Source organism: Gekko japonicus, unplaced genomic scaffold (assembly GCF_001447785.1).
Source record: "Gekko japonicus isolate JY-2015 unplaced genomic scaffold, Gekko_japonicus_V1.1 scaffold1272, whole genome shotgun sequence".
Classification (NCBI taxonomy): domain Eukaryota; kingdom Metazoa; phylum Chordata; class Lepidosauria; order Squamata; family Gekkonidae; genus Gekko; species Gekko japonicus.
Genome location: NW_015172042.1, coordinates 212,162 through 231,324, shown reverse-complemented (window position 1 = coordinate 231,324; position 19,163 = coordinate 212,162). Strand labels below are relative to the sequence as shown.

The 19,163-nt window shown below is 44.8% G+C and overlaps 1 protein-coding gene across 1 annotated transcript in view; it reads right to left on the bottom strand.

Moving 5' to 3' along the window:
• Nucleotides 1–728: 728 nt before the first annotated feature.
• LOC107118366 (limbic system-associated membrane protein-like) overlaps nucleotides 729–19,163 on the bottom strand; it is a 211,174-nt gene continuing 192,739 nt past the window's right edge. The window contains exons 4-6 of the mRNA XM_015420684.1: nucleotides 11,403–11,523; nucleotides 9,177–9,325; nucleotides 729–799 (exon numbers count right to left, since the gene is read on the bottom strand). Coding sequence (XP_015276170.1) covers nucleotides 729–799; nucleotides 9,177–9,325; nucleotides 11,403–11,523 — 341 coding nt within the window. The remainder of the gene's footprint in view (nucleotides 800–9,176; nucleotides 9,326–11,402; nucleotides 11,524–19,163) is intronic.

The window sequence follows — 19,163 nt, the reverse complement described above, 5'->3', positions numbered from 1 at the left end:
TGGTACATGTGCTACCAAGAGCTTAAATGAACAGCTCAGCTGTTGAAGTCACCAAGGTTGACTGTTTTGGGATTAGTGATCTTTAGTCTGAATTCTCTGGTATGGACAAGTGGAGAGATTGCACATCTTCATTTCCTCTAATATTGTATAAACTGATGAAATACTGTGATCTTCCAGCATTGTCTGTTGCCTCCAATGGTTATTCTTAGAAAGAGATCAACTTAGTTGTGTAGGAAGTCACTTTGCAATTCGCGTGGGACTCCCAATGGTCTTCCATCCAAGGCAACCCCTGGTTAGCTTCAATAGTCCCAAGCCATTCACTTAGCCCATGTCTGACAGAAGGCCGATTCAGAAGCTGATGCATCATCTTTCCATATGGAACAGACATTTAACATGGAAGTGCTTTCAAACCAGGAATCTTTCAAGTGCATTCTGTGTTGGAAGCTGCCTATGAGAAACTGTACACAAGTCTGACTGACAGAGGAAGGAGGCAAGGGGGGGGGGTGAAGAGCCCAAAATGGGCTGAGTCACTTCAAACTTAAGATGACATGTTGGTAAAACCAGTGGTTTGAGAAATGATTCAGTTTGACAGCACTGGAGTGGGTAAACAAGGACTGAAACAATCAGAAGATAAATGTGAGGGGGCTGTTTTCTTTTTAAATTGTGTCTAAACTGTTTTCTTTTCCCTGGTTCATCTTACTTATTAAATTGATGGAGAATGACCCAGCTCAAAAAGCTACTGTGACATAAAGCATATACTGACCTGAAAAAGGATTGGGGAGTGTGGGTAATATTTTCTCTAAGGAGTGAGAAAAAAAGAACAGAACAATAAGCAACATGCAGTTTTTACATCCACAAGCAGCTGTTACAAACCTGAAGGGTCTCCCAACCTGAGACTGCTTGGATTCTACAGAATGTTTTTGAATCGCAGTGCAGCTAAGTGGATGACACCACATATTGGAAGGGAGAGGTAAAGAACCATCTGGAGGAGTCACAGCTGAATAAACAGCATACAGAATGTAAAGGGAAACACAAAGCCTGACTGCACTTGAGGAGCATGACCCAGCTTCCAAGTACCAACATATCAATATCCCCCAGTCTATCAATATCCTCCAGGCTTTCTTTTGCCTGGATTGTTTTCCAGTGGAATTATGCATATTATGCATTGACACTGACTTTGAACTGGAACCAGTGAACAAAATTTGACATACCTTTTCATACTATCTGAATGCCCCCCCCCCCAATCTCAATGTCTCCATCTCCAAAAAAGTATCATAGTCTCTTTTGTAAAAAGTAGATTTTCTGAAAACAAAACTCGTTGCAATGTTTGGAGAAAGTTGAGAAACACAAAGGACCCACTTTTAAATCTTGTTGCCATATGGCACTACTAACCAATATTGCATATTTGTAGTTCTTGAAGCAGGGACTCCTAAACAACAGGTGCTTTCCAAACAGTAACCAATGGATGTTTTACTGACCATTTTGCAGCTGTTTCCATTTAACTTCCAAAGTAGGAAAGAATTTAGTTAAGACTGTAAATTTCCAAAAATGTACAGCTGAAGTGATAGCTATATGAATGCCATATTGATGTACAATCCAAGTTGGCTTGAAGTTCCTTCTCACAAGTCAGATAGAAGCACCTAGGTCCCATTGTCCCAATATTACACACTGTGAAATTTGGGCATGCTTATTGTAATAATCAAATTCAGGAATATTGTTATATCAAAAAGCCAGACAACTGAGATTTGGTGCCTGTAAACGTTAAATGGATATTATTTCATTTAGGGGTAGACTGGCCTCTTTGTTGCTGTCTCCCCAACAGAAAACATCAGAATCAAGAGTTATGTCAGAGAGACAGCAGTGGTGTCGGATCTTGCTGACCTGACCAATACCCTAAATATCAGGCATCTTATTGGGTCAGCACTACCCAACTGCACACCCCAAGCAGGGAGAAGGGCTTCTAGAATTCAGCACCAACTTCATTGAGATTGAAGGCAATCTGGATTCTCAGACAAATTGTTTCCACGTACCATAATTCTGAATGATATCTGAATTTAATGCCATTAGGGTTATTAACATTGGCTTGGGAAGTTCCTGGAGTTTGGGGGGCAGTGCTTGGAGAGGTTGAGGAACAAAACAGGGATCTGATGCCATAGATTTAATCTTCTAAAGCCACCATTTCCTTTAGAGGAACTGAGCTGTGGAACTCCAAGCCCCAACTTGAGAGTGGTATAAGGACTTGGTATGTTCTGTACATACATCTGGAATTAACATCATAAACTTAAGCAAATGTACACCTACTACTTTAAAAACTACAGGCTGTACACAGATGTCATGACATGAACCTCCAGTCAGTTTTGCTGCAGTGCTGGCACAGGCCTGTGACTCCTTCCAGCTGACTCCTCTTCTAGTGCTTGATCAAGTTCCAGTTCACCAGAGCAACCAAGGAGGGAGACGGGAGGTGTGAGAGGAGTGCCTGAGCACAACCACAAACTGTGCTTATGCTTGATTGGAGTTTAATCACACTTGTTTCAATAGAACCCTAAACTCCCAGAAGTAACTTTGCTTACAAAATTAATATAAGCCAAATTCCCCAAGATGAGCATTTGGGACCTGCATGAGGCTCATCACAGGTTAAAACATTTCTTGGGCATCAGTCAATCATTATTTGCGTATACACATCTTCAGCCCCCAACAGTGCTACACTCCTTAATGCAGAGCTCGCTGTGTTTTTATAACCTGACTTGTCAGAAATTCTGCAAACCAATCGGGATGTAGCAGGTCAAGTACATCCTTGTGACTAATGACAGATCTCCTTGCACTAACTGCCTAAACGGGAGTGTTTGAAGTCACAGCAGGCACTAGAAGGTATTGTCTTCTTGCTTGGAAAATCCACAGCTAGGCTAGAACTTCATGTTTATAAAGCCATGGGGGCCTATTGTTCCAGTCAGCTGCAGCCAGTGACAAAACCTCCTTGTTATTTAGTGTGCTTAAATAACTTAAGCCCATTACCTTTCTCTCGCACAGCTGGTGAGGCACTTCTTCTTGCAAGCAGTTATGCTAAAGCGTTCTGGCCTCATTACCACATGGCTTTGTATGAAACCACAGTACCTGCACCCTGCCAACTGTGCAACACCCTTCTTATTCCACCCCATTTCTGCCTATTAATTCTGCCTTGACTCGTAACTCTCCTTGATACTATAGCTCTGTGTGAAACATTTTAAGGCAGGCATGGAATGGAAAGGGGGTGAGCCACAGTTCTGCCTAATGTCCCATTCATTGCATCCTAACGGAGTCCCCATGTTAACAACTGCTACCAGATAAAGCCTTCTTTAAATTATTCCCTGTGGCCTCTGTCTCTACAAGTGCGGGATGCCGCATGAGAACTGGGAAGTTTTCTCCAGAACATCACTGGAGATTGAATCTGGAGAGTAAGAAACAACGGCCTTTTTGCCATGGTAGTGCTGAGAATCTTGCTCAGTCCATATGATGGTCTGTTTCATGTTAGTGGCTTGCCAAGTAATGATAGCTGCTCTGTAGATTTACTTACTAGGACTTTGATTTCTTCTACACTAGCTACTGACTCAATAAAAGAAGCCATGGGCTTCAATTTGCAAGACCTGGGAATGGCTGCTAACAGTAGGACGTTTTGGAGAATGTTAATTCATAGGGTCACCATAAGTCAGAAGTGACTTGATGGCACTTAACACACACACACACACACACACACACACACACACTAACACACACACACACACACACACACTATTTATGTATTTACTTATGGCATTTATATAGCATTTGTAGTCAAGAAAGGCTTTCAAAAGAGACAAAACAGTGGTATTTAACTTTTCCAAATCGGGATTCACTAATCTGCAAGCATGTTACAGGAAGCCATGTGACAGGAAGAGGTGTCAAAGCCAACACTAGGCAGAAAACCAAAAGAGCTCAGGGCAGAAAACAAGCCAAACCCAGGAGGTGTATTGTAATGAGACAAAAGACAAGGGTCAGAGCTATGGAGGACTCATCTCCACCATGCTATGACCCTACTCCATCTTGCTGCTTCCTTTCTGTGTAGCATCCTTGCTCTCTACTCATGTGCATTTAAAGCAGGTTCTTCCCAAAGGAAAGGGCTTGCAAGCCAGCAGGGAGGGTACTCTTATGGCTTGAAGATTGCCACCTAACAGCCACATTTATAGTCTACAAAATCAAACAAGCCTAGTCTGGAATGGACATCATTTGCTCACCTGGTTTTTATGGAAGAGCTCACCAATGTGTTGTATTCCAATATTTGGGGTGTTTGTGCATTTTGTCATACCTGACCTGTGGTGACTTTTTGTTTACTTTAAAATGCAACTGCAGTACCACTCTCTCCATTGTAGAGTGACAAAGTCCTATTGAGGCTCATCAGGAGTACTGATAATTTTGCTTCTTACCTTGTTCTATAGCTAATTCTAGTTCTGAACTAGAATTGGCTGAAATAGCTTTCACTTATTTTCTGTTCACTTACTATGGCTGCAGTGGTATAAATTCTTGCTTTTCTTTTAGCAGCCAAAGTAATTTCTCCTTAACTTTTTAATTCTTGCCATTGTGCTTTTTTATTATTGCCACTGTACTATTACAAAATTCTGATGATGAAAAATAAAGAAAAACATTAATGAGCAATTGCCTTAGCTGTAATAATTAAAAAAAAACACTAATTAAAGCATAACTCTCAACTCCTACCCCAGGAAAAGAAAGGACATTTCAGCAATCTGTGATCATAGGGAACAAGAAACAACTAACCAACCTGAGAAGCTGCTATAAAACTACCTTAAGCCTCTAGTGTTGTCTTCAAAGGAAACAAACTGTAAAGACTGCCTTGGATTTCCTGCTTGTTTCAAATATTACTAACAGACGCTATGTTGTAGAATTCTGCATTTAGCTAAAAGATTAGAAAAAGAAAAGAATGGACAGAAATCTTCTCAGGAAATTTTTATTCCTGAATCTCTGTTTTATACTTGAATCTCTGAATTTCTATTCCATAGTAAAGACTTGTGAAATTCATATTTGCTAGTCCCCCCTCCCAGTGTTATTACCCCCCCCCGGGCTGGACTCAGGAGCAGATTCCTCAGATGATGACCAGGAGGAGCTAGAGAGCATTCTGAGGGAAGACCAGGAGGCTCAGGGGACATCCAATACCATCAGACCCCCTTCAGACCAAGGGCCTCTTCCAGACCCAGAGCCCCTGGATCCTGAGGCCTCAGTCTAAGGACCTACCCCACCTTGGGCAGCCAGTCCCATGCCTTGTAAGGCCATACCCTGGACTACCAGTTCTGTAAGTCCGCTCAACCCCGGCTGACAGCAACAGAGATAGCTGGCTCACGAGGAGGCAAAGCAGTGATGAAGAAGAGCCAGGCTGGCAGCCTGTGTTCCAGCTACTAAGTCAGATCACTGCCGAATTGCTCATAGCACTTTGCAGGATCAGAGCTCAATCAAGTCCTGGCCAGATGAAGCCCAAAAACAGGTGGGGCTTCTTGCACTCCAGGACAGTGCTGCTTGTGAGACTGGACCCAGCATCCAGCTTCAAGCCTATTTGAGTCAGAACACCCTCCCCTCAGCACACAATTGGTTGCATGATTGTTATCGATTAATCTGTTTTGAGGTTCAGTGCAAGTGCTCTATTTTTTCCTGAATGCCTCCCAGATCTCTATCCACTGATACCACTAAAGAGAAGAAAATTTGATCAATTAACCTACTACTGGTTATCAAACAACTGAGAGGATTATATATATTAACCACACGTGTCTGCGGTCAATGCTTCACAAGGTGACAGAAATCTGTCTAAAGCAAATGCCCCCTTTCATGTTGTATTTAGAGGAGCTGCCTCTGATGCGGTGATCACTGTATTTCTGTAGTGATGATAGCACTTGGGTATTTCCGATCGATTTCAGAGCATTGTCCACCTCCTGCAGTTTGTTATTACTCCTGTTGCTGTATGTTCAGACTCTTTTCCCTCTCCTGCCTAGCTCAGTTTCATTTCTGGGCATAAATCCTCCTGTTCCTAAAAGACACTAGGAATGTCAGGTATAAATCTCAACTGAGGACAGACACTTTCATCTACCTCGGGCCTGGTTGCTTATGGACCAAAGCATCTTTGGTTTTAGCCTGTCATTGCTTATTAAGGCCCACCTCTACCCTTTTCACAATACTTCTGGGATCAACTGGTCATTTGTTTGGCTCCTTTCCTAACTGTTTTTCCAGATAATTTGCAGGACCCAATAAGCCCCACTTCCCCCTTCTCTCTCTCTCTTCCTTACTTGCTATGGGCAAAGCTACAAACATTTCATTTTGTCCCCATTCTACAGTTTCAATCTCAGCCACTGTCATTTTTCAGCCACCACGGAACCTTCCGGCACTGGCATTCCATCTGCCTCTCAAAGGGGAGGATAGCTTTGAACAAATTTGTTCTCTATTAAAAAGCATAAAAAAGATTTTTTCCCCCTGATGCTTCAGTCCCTTTGATTCCAGAGAAGAAAACCACTCGAAAGGGGAGGGGTTGTATCTCTTGCTCTAGTTTGTTCTTGGATGTGAAGCCAAGCAGGCTTGGAGGGGTATTTCAGACTGGTGTGTGCTTCTTTATCCTCCTTTCTAAAGCTAATGATGGCCAATTATAGACTACCAGATTTCCAATTACAGACTTCTTTAACACAGGAATGCTAAGTTTCTTCTGGTCTCCAAAGACTATATGGATAATTTGCTCAGTTTTTCCACCTTATCTGAAAGTTATGAAGTGTTCATCTGTAATCATAAGGGGCTGCCACTTTATTTTTCACAAAGATTTCCATTATGTACATAGTTAATTGGATGCTGATGTTAAGAAAAATAAAAGACCTCTTCATATTTTTATTTCTTAAAGCAGCTAAGCATGTTACACTGGCATGAGAAGAACAGGAAATGCAGATTCCTTGTGCTTCCTCTGCCTTGTCACCATGTCTAGCATAGATATTTTTCTGTTTCTCCTAGTGAGAGATATTCAAATTGGCCCAGTATTAGGAGCCTTAATACATCCTTAACCACAGAGAATGGAGATGATGGAGACGAAATCAGGACCATCTGAGTAAGACCCGGGCTGAGCATCTGCCCCTCTCCTTTTTGAGAGGATTTGGAGCCCTTGGTTAGCCATGCTGACAGATCCAGCACCTGCCCATGACATCCTTATGGCTTGCCAACATGCTTCAAGGGTGTACCAGGGACCTGCTGCTTTCTATATTTCTGGTTTTTGTCTGTACGCTTCATTTTGTAAGTCACTTATTACAACACTGGGGGCAAAGCAGGGTAAAAAAAAAAGAACTAACTAAACAAATTGTACACCAATGCAAAGAAAAGCAATCACAAGGCACTTGGTTTCCTGCTCTGCTCACATCATCTAGCATCCTAGTTGCTCTCAGTTGCACAGCTTTTATTGGCTCTGAATATCTGGCATTATTATGAGTACAGCAGACTTTTATAGTTTGTCTATCCTAGGGCCGCAATCTCTACAAACCCCAGAGTACTACATCCATGTACACTCCAAGTGGTTTTATTTGCAGTTTCTTGTTCAACAGCTGCCTGTGACAATCTCCCACTCCTCTGTTACTCTGACAACTGCTACCCCTCTGTCATTTTGAGCATCTCCCTCCACTGTAAGCATAGCATAAAGCAATTATACCTTGGTCAAGATCTAGATTTTTTGTAATGTGAAATGGAACACTCGGTGACACTGGAGACTCTCGCATACTACCACAAAATACAAATAGATTCCCATATGTGTCTCTTTATCCCTCAGGCACCCCTATATCTGCCATTGGCTTTCTGTATAAAATTGGGCTTGTTCCTCTCAAGGTTCTTACTCCAGTTTATCCATTTGTACAACTGTATTGACAACATTAATCCATCTCCTGATCATTTACGAGTTTATATTCTTCACTTGCTGCAGCTTCTGAGATCATCAGAGGTACTGGTAGTGGACTCATTCAAACCATTAAGTTAAGTTTGACCTCAGGGATATTTCATTTCAGTAAAGACCTTATAAAGAAACTAGAAAAAGAAATATTGCCCATATATAATGCCCAAGAGAAATTACAGATTGCTCTAACATATAAAGGTCTGGTCTGAAGGTCTGATGGGAAAGCAAAGAAATTATTATTTTTAAAGTGCTGTTTAGTTAAGGAATCGTGGTGATTGCTCCTCAAAATCAGTTATACCAAAGAATGTAGAGAAGGGCATTTTCAGAAAATATAAAAATGCCTGCAAAATCTAGCAAATGGAAAAGTTCTGGCTGGTTTATAAGCCTCATTATTTCCCCCCAGAAAATATAAACTTGTGCCTAATGGGATACTGTGCCATTTGTTGGAGGTCTCAGGCTGATCTCTAATAATCTAGCAGTCCTTTCGGCAGAATGAGTTAACACTTGGATTTCAGACTATTTATTATTTTCCTATAGAGCAAATTTATTTTCAATGTGCAATGACGCAAAGCTAGACGGAGGGCCACTTCAAATACTGTAAGCTGCCTTGAGAGTTGTGTGCTGAAAGGCTGGAGTATAAATTCCCTAAAGGAAATAAAGAACTACCTTTCCTACACAGATAGTCATTTTTCATGGGGAAAAAATACAATCAGCTATAGTTAGCACAGGCTTCCTGTCTTTTACATTAGTGTTATATTTAGCATTATCTCTTCCCACAGCCCCTGCAACATGCTACATCCTTTCAAATCCTTGCAAAACCTTTTTACTCATTCTGTTTTTGGTCTCGGTTCCCTCTGCTTCCTCTCTTCACCCCTTCCTGTCTTTGCCACATTTTTTGCTTCTTTCTTACATTTGCAGAGCTATATCATACCCAGATGTTCAAACACCCCTTTAATGTTTTGGCTGCCACAGAACATTTTCAGTATCAATATTCTGCCTTGAAATATTGATGATTTTCCCATCCCCTTGAACCCCTGCTTCTTTGAAGAACTATGGCAGAGCAAAACACTTTGTTCTGTTACAGTTTAGGTTTGGTTTGAAAGTATGAGCCTACATGTGGCTTGTGTATTAATGATGCCTTGTAGACACTGAGTGCCGGGCCCGAAACACCTGAAGGGCATCCTTAAGTCATGGCAAACGTTTTTGTGACACCGAATGGCTGCTTCCCTTCACCTTTTGTCATACTTACTGTAAAGAAATAGGCTAGCATTTGTGATTCCCAGTTTGTTGGTAGCCACGCAAGTGTAGTTGCCGTAATGTTCTTCAGTGACGTTGGCCACTGTCAGGAAGGACTGGCTCCCCGTGCTTCTGATCTCCAGACCATTGGCATTATTTATCCTGAGGAACCGAGAAAAATAATTGACAGGTACCGTAACAACGTGGAATGACTCTCTTATTGGAAAAAGTGAGAAAGATGGGGAAACAGATTTGAAGGCAGGCAGACAGAGATGGTGTGAGACAGGGATACAAGACATACAGAAAATAAAGAAAAAATACGATTGTAATAAAAATGACAAAGAAGGGGAGAAAACAGGAGACTTTGTGCATAATAATAAACATTATTATTTAGCTTTATTTTTTATTTCATTTCTGGTATTTTGCTATCTAAATTAGATTGGAAGCCCATTGGGCAGGACCTTTCGTTTTATGTGTTTTGCACAGTGCTGAATTTTTAGGAGCTTCACAATCAATAAATATCACAATTAAATTAGAATGGAGACAATAAAAGCTGTGATGAAGGTAAAAAAAAATGACAGAGAAGGCAAACAAGAAATTAAAAAGTAAGATGGGGGGGGGCAGGCTTCAGCACAGAGACAGTACATTTCTTGCACAGGTATGTACTTGACCAAAGTTCAGCTTAAATGCCTGCCTGTTAGACTGTTGTTTGAATCAAGGCTGACCTCTGATGTTGGACAGATCTTGTATGGAACCATATATTCTTCCCCGTCAGTGTGTTTCCTTTGCAAAGTAGGGCAGGGGAAGCACCATTTCCTGCAGTGGTAGGCAGGAGCAGGGCACTTAAACCTTCTATGACCCACTCATTTCCCTTTATACATTTCCCCCCCTTGTAGATCACAAACCTCTGATTCTGTTGCAAAAACCAACCAGTGAGCAGGATTGGAAGTGGAAAGCAAAAGATGAAAGACAGTATCCTACATGAACACATGAAGCTGCCTTATTCTGAGGCCAGGCCACTGATCTACCATGGCATATATTGTCTAGTTGGACTGGTAGTGGCTCTCCAGGGTCTCAGGTAGAGGTATTTCACATCACTTCTACCTGACCCTGTTTTTATAAAAAACAAACCCTAGAGATGCTGGGGATTGAACCTAGGACCTTCTGCATGCAAAGGAGATACTGTTCAGGTCACAGGAGAAAACAGGGGATTAGATAGATTGATGGAGGATAAATCTGTCAATGGCTATTAGCCATGGTGACTGAGGGGAATCTCCACATTGACAGGCACTAAACCTCAGAATCCTAGAGCCAGGAGGCAACATCAGGGGAAGGCCTCAGCCTCTATGCCCCAGAGGAATTGGTTGGCCACTGTGTGAGACAGGATGTTGGGCTAGATGGACCACTGGTCTGATCCAACTAGGGTTGCCAAGTCAGACTTACCTTGCCGGTGAGGGACTCCTGGGTGGCTTTTGGCGAGTGCGCGCGAGAGCCGCATGCACGTCACAGGAAAGTGACGTTATGACGCCGGGCACTCTGGGGGCGGGGCCACGACCATACAAGGGAAAACCATAGAGTGGCCGTGGCCCCGCCCCCAGCGTGCCCGGCGTCATAACGTCACTTCCCTGTGACGCGCACGCTGGGGCGGGGGCCCCCCTGGGGCTCGATTCCCCGCCGTCGGGGAACAGGCCTCTGGGGGGGGGGGGTTGCCCCCCCCGGGGGGACTTGGCAGCCCTAGATCCAACAGAGCTCTTCTTATGTTTCTATGTTCCACTGAGCCACAGCTTACATTTTCCCATAAAAATGGAACACTCCTATATGCACTCTGCAAAGCACTGGTGCCTGGATTCTTATGATAATCAGTTCTGCCTTTTTATAAAAGAAAAAGTTTAGTAAATAAACAGTAGACCCCAAAAATCTTAACTGTACCAATGCCCAGTTCTACAGGATATAAACAAAGATAAAGAAAAACTCTTGAAATAAACACCAGTAGGGGGATATGAATTTGGTTTTGAAAAAAATCATGATCATTGATAAAATGGGAAGCCAGAATCAAAGGAGGGGCAGAGTCTATGACCACCAAATTTGTGAACAAAACAAAAGTGGGACAGTGAACGCAAGCATTTTTTTTTAGCATAAGCTGCAGAACAATGATCTTTTTAAAAAGAGAGAACAAGTGGCTCAGGGGGTTTTATGAGACATCAAAGGCAGCTGAAAAAAAGATGATAAGTTTAATTACCTTGTGTCATCTCTGTACCACTCAAAATCAGGCGTAGGCACAGCAGAGGCTGCACACTTGAGTGAAGCTTGTCGTCCTGTAGCAGATTCATTGCTCTTGGATTCCGTGATGGTGGGAGGGTCTGCATGAGAGAAACACTTGCTCATGTCACTTGCCATCTATGTGATAAAAAGGAAGGTATATATTTGTAGCTAGGTTGGGGAGGGGGTAAAAATGCCATTGACAGTGTCAAGATAAGCAGCGTTATACCCTTCTGACCCCATTGGCTTTGGACTTAGAGGGAAGGGTTGCCAGGTCCCTCCTGGCCACTGGCAGGGTATGGGGTAGTAGAGCTGATGGATCCGGGCTGGGAAACTGCTGGAGATATGGGGATGGAGCCTGGGGAGGACAGGGACCTCAGTGGGGTACAATGCCATAGAGTCTACCATCCATAGCAGCCATTTTCTCCAGGGGAACTGATGCCCGTAATTCCGGGGGATCCCCAGGTTCAACTTGGGGGCTGGCATCCCTATGAAAGCGGTACAACTCTCCTTAAGATGGCATTGTAAGTGTGGTAGATATTATTTTATTTTTTAGTATTTTTTTTATTGTTTCAACTTTTACCCCGCCCTCCCCACCGAAGCAGGCTCAGGGCGGCTTACATAAAAAACAATAAAACAAGATACATATCACAATAAAATACATAAAACATGACATAAAACCGTTAATATATCAATGGTGGTACAGTATAAAAAAGTACATTCATGAACACCATCAGCAGTGGATACCATTCTAGGTAGCTTCTAGCTCTAGGGCTTAGCTGATAACTGAAATGCCTGCCAGAAAAACTCCGTTTTCACAGCTCTGCAGAAGTGTGAGGGGTCCTGCAGGGCCCTGATCTCGCCAGGGAGCTCATTCCAGCAGGTCGGAGCTGCCAAAGAAAATGCCCTGGTCCTGGTTGATGTCAGCCTAGCGTCCTTCAGACCAGGGAGGGCCAAGCGGTTTTGTGATCCTGATCTCAGTGCTCTCTGGGAAACATGAGGGGAGAGGCGGTCCCTCAGGTAGGCAGGTCCCAGGCCATAAAGGGCTTTAAAGGTCAAAAACAGCACCTTGAAGCGAATCCGGTATGCTATTGGCTGCCAGTGCAGTGTCTTTAGCACAGGCTGGATGTGCTCCCACATAGGGAGACCCATCAACAGCCTGGCCACCACATTCTGCACCAGCTGCAGCTTCTGGAGTTGTACCATATTAAGGCTTATCTAGATTTTAATAAGAAATTGAAAGTCCCCTTTGTATGAAAGACGGTTGTCAAGAAATGCCAACAGTGGAGAGAGAAAATCAGCATCTGTGAGCCACTGACTCACTCTTAAAATACCATTTTGCACATGTTGTTTCTAAATTCTGCATTGGTGGCATCAGAAGACTGGATAAGACTGGACACAATGCAGAGAACTTATGTGGAAGAAATGCTGGGGGGGGGTATTGAAGGTTTGTTTCACCTAGGGTGGGGCAGTCTGAACCTATGGGAAGCATGTCCTCCCTGGAGGCAGGCAGTATCACTGACAGTTTTGACCCCCTAGGGGAGGAGCTTCTCTCCCCACCTCCCAGGCTGGATCTGAAGCCGTCTATCTCTTACACACAAGTATCACAACAGAAAAAAGAAGAAAAACCAAAACCAACAGCCAAACCAAATGAGTACAACAGAGAATTGGTGGAAGCACCAAACTCTGAAGATTAAACAGAAGACCCGCAAGAGCCCCACCAAAAGGGTTCAGGCCCCTGGGACCCAAGCAGCATACTTTAGCTAGGCCACAGGCCATTCTGGGAAAACTGTCTATACCCCTGCGTGGGAAGAGACTGCCCCACCCTAGGAGCACTGAGAAGGGAGATTCACAGTAATGAAACGAACCTTCCATGGTAGAGGGTGGGGCAGTCTGAACCTATGGGATATAGAAAAGCAGTATGCCCTGGGATTAGGCTTGCCAAGTCCCCCCGGGGGGTGGGGAAACCCCCATCCCAGAGGCCTGTTCCCCACCGCCAGAGGATCGGGCCCTCAGGGAACCCCACCCTGGCATGCGCGTCACCAGGAAGTGACGTTATGATGCTGGGCACGCTGGGGGCGGGGCCAGGGTCATCCGAGGGAAAACTCTATGGTTTTCCCTTGGATGGTTGTGGCCCCGCCCCCAGCGTGCCCGGCGTCATAACGTCACTTTCTGGTGATGTGTGTGCAGCGCACGCACACAAAGCGTGCACGCACGCACTCCAGCCGCAGACCGGGAGTCCCCCGGTAAGAAAATTTTTCCACTTGCCAACCCTACCTGGGATGGTGGTGGTGGTGGTGGTGGTAAAGAATTAAAACCTTAGCCTGAAAACTGAAGGCTTCATCAGCAGAAGCTCCCTTGTCAATACGGCAGCATTTGGTGAAAGAATGAACCTTTAGGTGCATGGCAGACCACCTAAAGGAAGAGAAAGCCCCCTATGCTGTCAAAGCTGTCACTCCTCTGAGCAACTGAGCTGTTATGCCCAATGGGGGGTCTAGGCCCCTGGCCTTATACACCAGAAGAATACTCCCTCTGACCCATCTGCTAAAGGTAGAGGTAAAAAAACCCTTCCTCAAGGATGCCTTCCTAAAAGACACAAACATAGAATCTGACTTGAGAAAGGCCTCAGTCTGCTCCAAGTAGAAGCTCGGCACTCTCTGAACATCTAAGCAATGCCATTCCCTTTCCTGGGGATGTTTAGGGTTAGGGCAGAATGGCCGGCGGCAGGTAGAAACCCCCCCTCAAAACGGGGGACCCCTGGCAAACTGGGGGGTTTGGCAACCCTACTAAACTGCAAATGTTCAAACTCCAGGCTGTGAACCTTAACATCTCAGGTTGAGGATGGAGGAGGGGCCCTTGATAAATGTATTTATTATTTTGGCTTATATCTCACCTTCCCCATATTGCAGGCTCAGGGTGGGTTCCAACATATAGGTCTGCAATTTATGCAGATTTACATTTAAAATCTGTAAAATCAATAAAAACATCACATACTAAAACAACAACACCTCAACAGAAAACACTGTGGTCCCAATCTGGCTTCACAGATCTGCGGTCACTGGAAGAGAGGCCAATCAAGTGGATGCCTGCTGCCTCAACTAAAGCCCCAGCAGAAGAGCTCCAACTTGCAGGACCTGTGGAACTGTAACAAGTCCTGCAGGGCCCTGATCTCATAAGATAGCTCATTCCATCAGGCAGGGCCCAGGGCGGAAAAGGCACTGGCCCTTGTTGAGGCAAGTCAGACATCCCTAGGGCCAGGGACAGCCAGGAGATGTTGACACAATGTTCTATAGGGCTCATATGAAGAGAGGTGGTCTTAAAGATATAAAGAAGGTCCTTCCTGATTGGAAGGTGCCATGGCTCATCAGAGAATAGCTTCACTAGGTCCTGGAACCAAGAATGGCATGGCCAAAGTGAAGCTATCAGCAGCGCTCTCGCGCAGGCTCGGGGGACCTGGGTGCGGGGCTTTCTGGGCCTCCCCGGAGCCGCAGCGCTTCTACGCGGGCTGCCGGAGCGGTGCTCCAGCACGCTCCGGCCCCAAAAGACCCCTGGATATAAGACTTGGCAGTCATGTTGTCTGTGTGCACAAAGACATCCTTCTTGGCTAGGAGATCTTGGAAGGCTTACAGACCCCACCTGATTGCCCTGAGTTCCAGAAAATGGATGCTCTGATGGGTCCCTTCCTGGGACCAGGGTCCCTGAGCCACCCTCCCGTGGACTGAGCTCCCTACCCCTGAAGGCTGTCATCCATTGTCAGCAGTGTCCTGTTTGGTTCTCTGAGAGGTGACACTTCTAGGAGTCTGGACAGGTGCAGCCACCATTGAAAATCCTGAAGGAGACTGTCTGGAAGCTTGATCAATTTGTGCCTTTTGTGGGGTATCATGATCTGGAAGGGGAGAAGAAGCCTCTGGAGAGGTGAGCATGGAGTCACATCCTGACAGGAGATTAGCATCCCCAGAAGTCTCACCAAAAGCATGACCTCTGAGTGGGACTGCTGGATAATCTCTTGTATCAGAGGAGAAGTTGAAAAGGATGTTGTCCAGCTATGGAAACACACAAGTGCCTGGGTTCTGAGAAAAGCAATGAACATGACCAGCACCTTTGTGAACACTCTTGGGGCAGTCTTGAGCGCAAAGGAGAGGGCCCTATATTGGAAGCGCCTCCCAGTGTAGGTGAGGCAGAGGAACCTCTGGTGAGTTTCCCAAATAGGTATATGGAAATAGGCCTCTGACAGATCTATTGATGCCAGAAAATCCTTGTTTGAGATCTAAGAAATTATAGATTTGAGAGTTTCCATTCAGAACTTTTCTTGAGAGCAAGCAAGTTTGGCATAGTGGTTAGGAGCGCGGACTCTAATCAGCCCACCTGGGCTGCCATTCCAGAACAATTTCCCACTTTTTTTTAACTAGAGAAAAACTATGAAGAAACACTACCCTGCTTACCCCCCAAGCCAGTTTTCCTGCCTTACTTTGGAGCTGGTTGGGATGACCACACAGTGAGGTGGCCTGTCACTGAGCCAAGAGCCTGAGGGCCGCAGGAGGAGGAAGATGGAGCTCCCACCATGGCAACCGCCGATGCTCCATGGCCCTTTGGAGCAAGTGGGCATGCTCCTAGCCCAAAGGCTGGAGTCCCTGCTGATGTCCTTTGCTCTTTTGAGGAGGGAAAGGAAGGGAAGGGTGATCCCTTCCACTGGCAGCTCCGACGGCTGTTATCTTCCTTAGGGCTGGCCTCCTCCTGAGTATGAGTCCAGGTGGCTGTATCTCGTTGTTTCCCACTGAAGGGGGGGGAGGCTTGCAGAGGTGAAAGGCCTCACTCAGCCAGCCACATGGCAGTTCTCTCCCTACGATCCAAGTCCTACCACTCCAGAGAAAAGGAGGGGGGAAATTGAGGGGGAAGAGAGAGAATACCAAGGAACAGAAAAGAAAAAAGGGGGGGGAATGATTGTTGGTTCATGAGAGCACTGAGCTCTAAACAGAGCTGAGTCAGTGACCTCTAACTGCCCTGTAGGCAGGGCCAAGACTGGGAGCTGGGGAGAGAAGTTCCTCCCCAGGTGATGAAAATTGTCAGTGACCATGCCTGCCTCCAGGGAGGAGCTACTTCTTATAGGCTCAGAATAGGGCTGTAGCCAGTGGTGGGGCACATGGGGTGGCGCCCCTATTGTATACGCTGTGCCTCACCCTAATTTTAATTAAATTATATCAGAATTTCTTACTTTCACTATTTCTTTGGTCATGCTGTATCACTCCTGCACTGGCCCAAAGTGCATATGATCTTTCAATATTTCATTTGCTGTGCCAAAGCGCCCAATTGAGACTGACTGATTAATTCCTTCCATCCTTGAAGACAGTTCCTAAGGACGGATTAGCCTGTAGCCACGTGGCAAAGAGAGATAATTCTTTTCTGGGAGTAGCATGTGGGCTGTAGCCCATAATGAGCTGTTCATTCTTTCCTGTTTCCATTTCCCACTTTCTTGTAACTCTAGTTCCCATGGTCCTCCTGTGAGTCTTCCTGGAGATTTGCTCTGCTGGTGAGTCATGATTTCACTGGTTATTTTTTTTGAGGGGGGAAGGATGTGTGTTTGTTTGTCGCTTCCTTTTACAGTCCTTTTAATGAAGCTTCCTTTTACAATCCTTTTGATGTTGCAGAATGCAACCTGTAGGGGGGATCCAATTGGGAGGGGGATATCGCCTTTTGATGTTGCAGAATGCAACCTGTAGTACTGCTGGGGGGGTCCAATTGGGAGGGGGATATCATCACTGATAGAGCTTTCCCTTTAGGCAGGATTTCTTTTCTCAACTTTAATTGTGCATAATATATGAAGTTGCCTTATAGTCTCTTGTTCAGTAGTGTGACATTCTATAAAATGCTTTTTCTCAGTTTAGGTGTTTTTTCAGTAAAGAGAGCTCATTCCGTCCTTCCTACTTCCCAAGGTGGAAGTTCACATCATCCTCTGCTGGTGAGGCATGATTTTACTTTTCTGGGGGAGGGAAGGGGTGGTGTCCTGTGTGTAAGCATTTTTATAAGTTTTGAGTAAAGTGGTTTCTTTAAGTTTCTCACAGTTTCCCTTTTCAAGCCCTCCAAAGTTAATGGCAGTGAGTTCCATAAGTTAAGCTTCAGAATGCCTAACCCTGAACCACCAGAGAATGGTCACATTTCAGTTGCCTCCTGTCTTTTTTCCTTTTCCTTTTTTTATTGAGAGAATAAGGTACATCTTATTTTACATAAATAAATAGTAAATCCCAGTGCCTATCTTGAAGTGCACAGAATACCTTCCTGCTCAAATCTGCTTATCCCCATACTAGCAGCAGGCTGTGCAGAGCTGGAACTAACTGTCCAGACAGGGCAAAGCAGCATCTCCAGCAAATCCTCAGAAGGAAAATTGCCATGCTAGTCTCAATCTATACTCAAGTTAGAGCATGAACGCACAAAGCTACTTTATTCTGAATCAGACCTACGGTTCATCAAGGCTGGTACTGTCTACTCAGACTGGCACTGCCTCTCCAGGGTTTTAGGTAGGTACCACCCTGATCCTTTAACTGGAGATGTGGGAGGAGGACTTAACCTGGGATCTTCTGCATACCAAGCAGATGCTCTACCACTGAGACACAGCCCCTCCCTAGCAGTGGCAATAGGGCCTTGAGAAAGCTGGCTTGCATCTGACTTACGTCAATGGTGAGTTAGAGAGCGACAGAGTAATGGAGAAATGCCCAAGGTGGGTGGAACTAATTCAGAGTGTTACAAGGGAGAAACATAAAGAAGTTGGGAAGTACTGGGAGGAAGCCAGAGAGAGGATGGTCAAGGATGAGATGGGCCACTGCTTTGCTCTTCTTGGGACTGAAATTGAACATGATGTAGTGGTGTGGTATACCAGTCCTTGCTATCCTGACAACTGGAACCCATGGGTCCTTGATGGAGTGCACTTGTCACATCATACAAACGCTAATGCAGAAAACCTCCAGGCACCTTTATACCATTGCACTTCTGGACTACCACCAAAGTTATGAACCAGGTGTCCAAAGGCCCAGGAAGGTCCTAAGAACATAAGAGTCGCCAATGTTGGATCAGTCCAAAGGCCTATCCGGTCCAACACTCTGTGTCACACAGTGGCCAGACATACCAGGTGCCATCAGGAGGTCCACCAGTGGGGCCAGGACATTAAAAGCCTTCCCACTGTTGACCCCCTCAGGCACCAAGAAGATAGAGCATCACTTGCACCAGAGCCCCTATCTAAACCTTGTGGCTCCTCATGAAGACATAGCTTAAGATAGCATTTGGGTGATCTTCCTTGAACTATCAACAGTAATGCTGGCATTATATACATAGCTGGCACTTTAGTGGCCTATCATTGCCTTGGCTTTACAGAGTTAGGAGAATTTAACTTTTTTTAATGAACTGAAGAGGAAAGGGAGTAATCCGCTGTGAGAAACTGACACATTTATACAACCTTCTTTCTCGGTATGCTCTTATTTCCATAATGGTGACGTGAGTGTAATGTGACCTATACAAGTAGCAAATATTGTATTTGGAAAACTGGACCTCAGTATAAAACATTCATTTAAAAACAAGAGTTAAAGATAAATAAGGCAAACACAAGGAGAGGTGTTTTTTTTAAGTCTCCCTGTGTGAATGTTTTTTCGTTGGCAGTAAATCTCTTTGCCATCTGCAGCGAGACAAACCATTTCCGCTCCATTGGACCCAACACATGAGATGAGTCATGAAATGAACAAATACCTTTCTACAG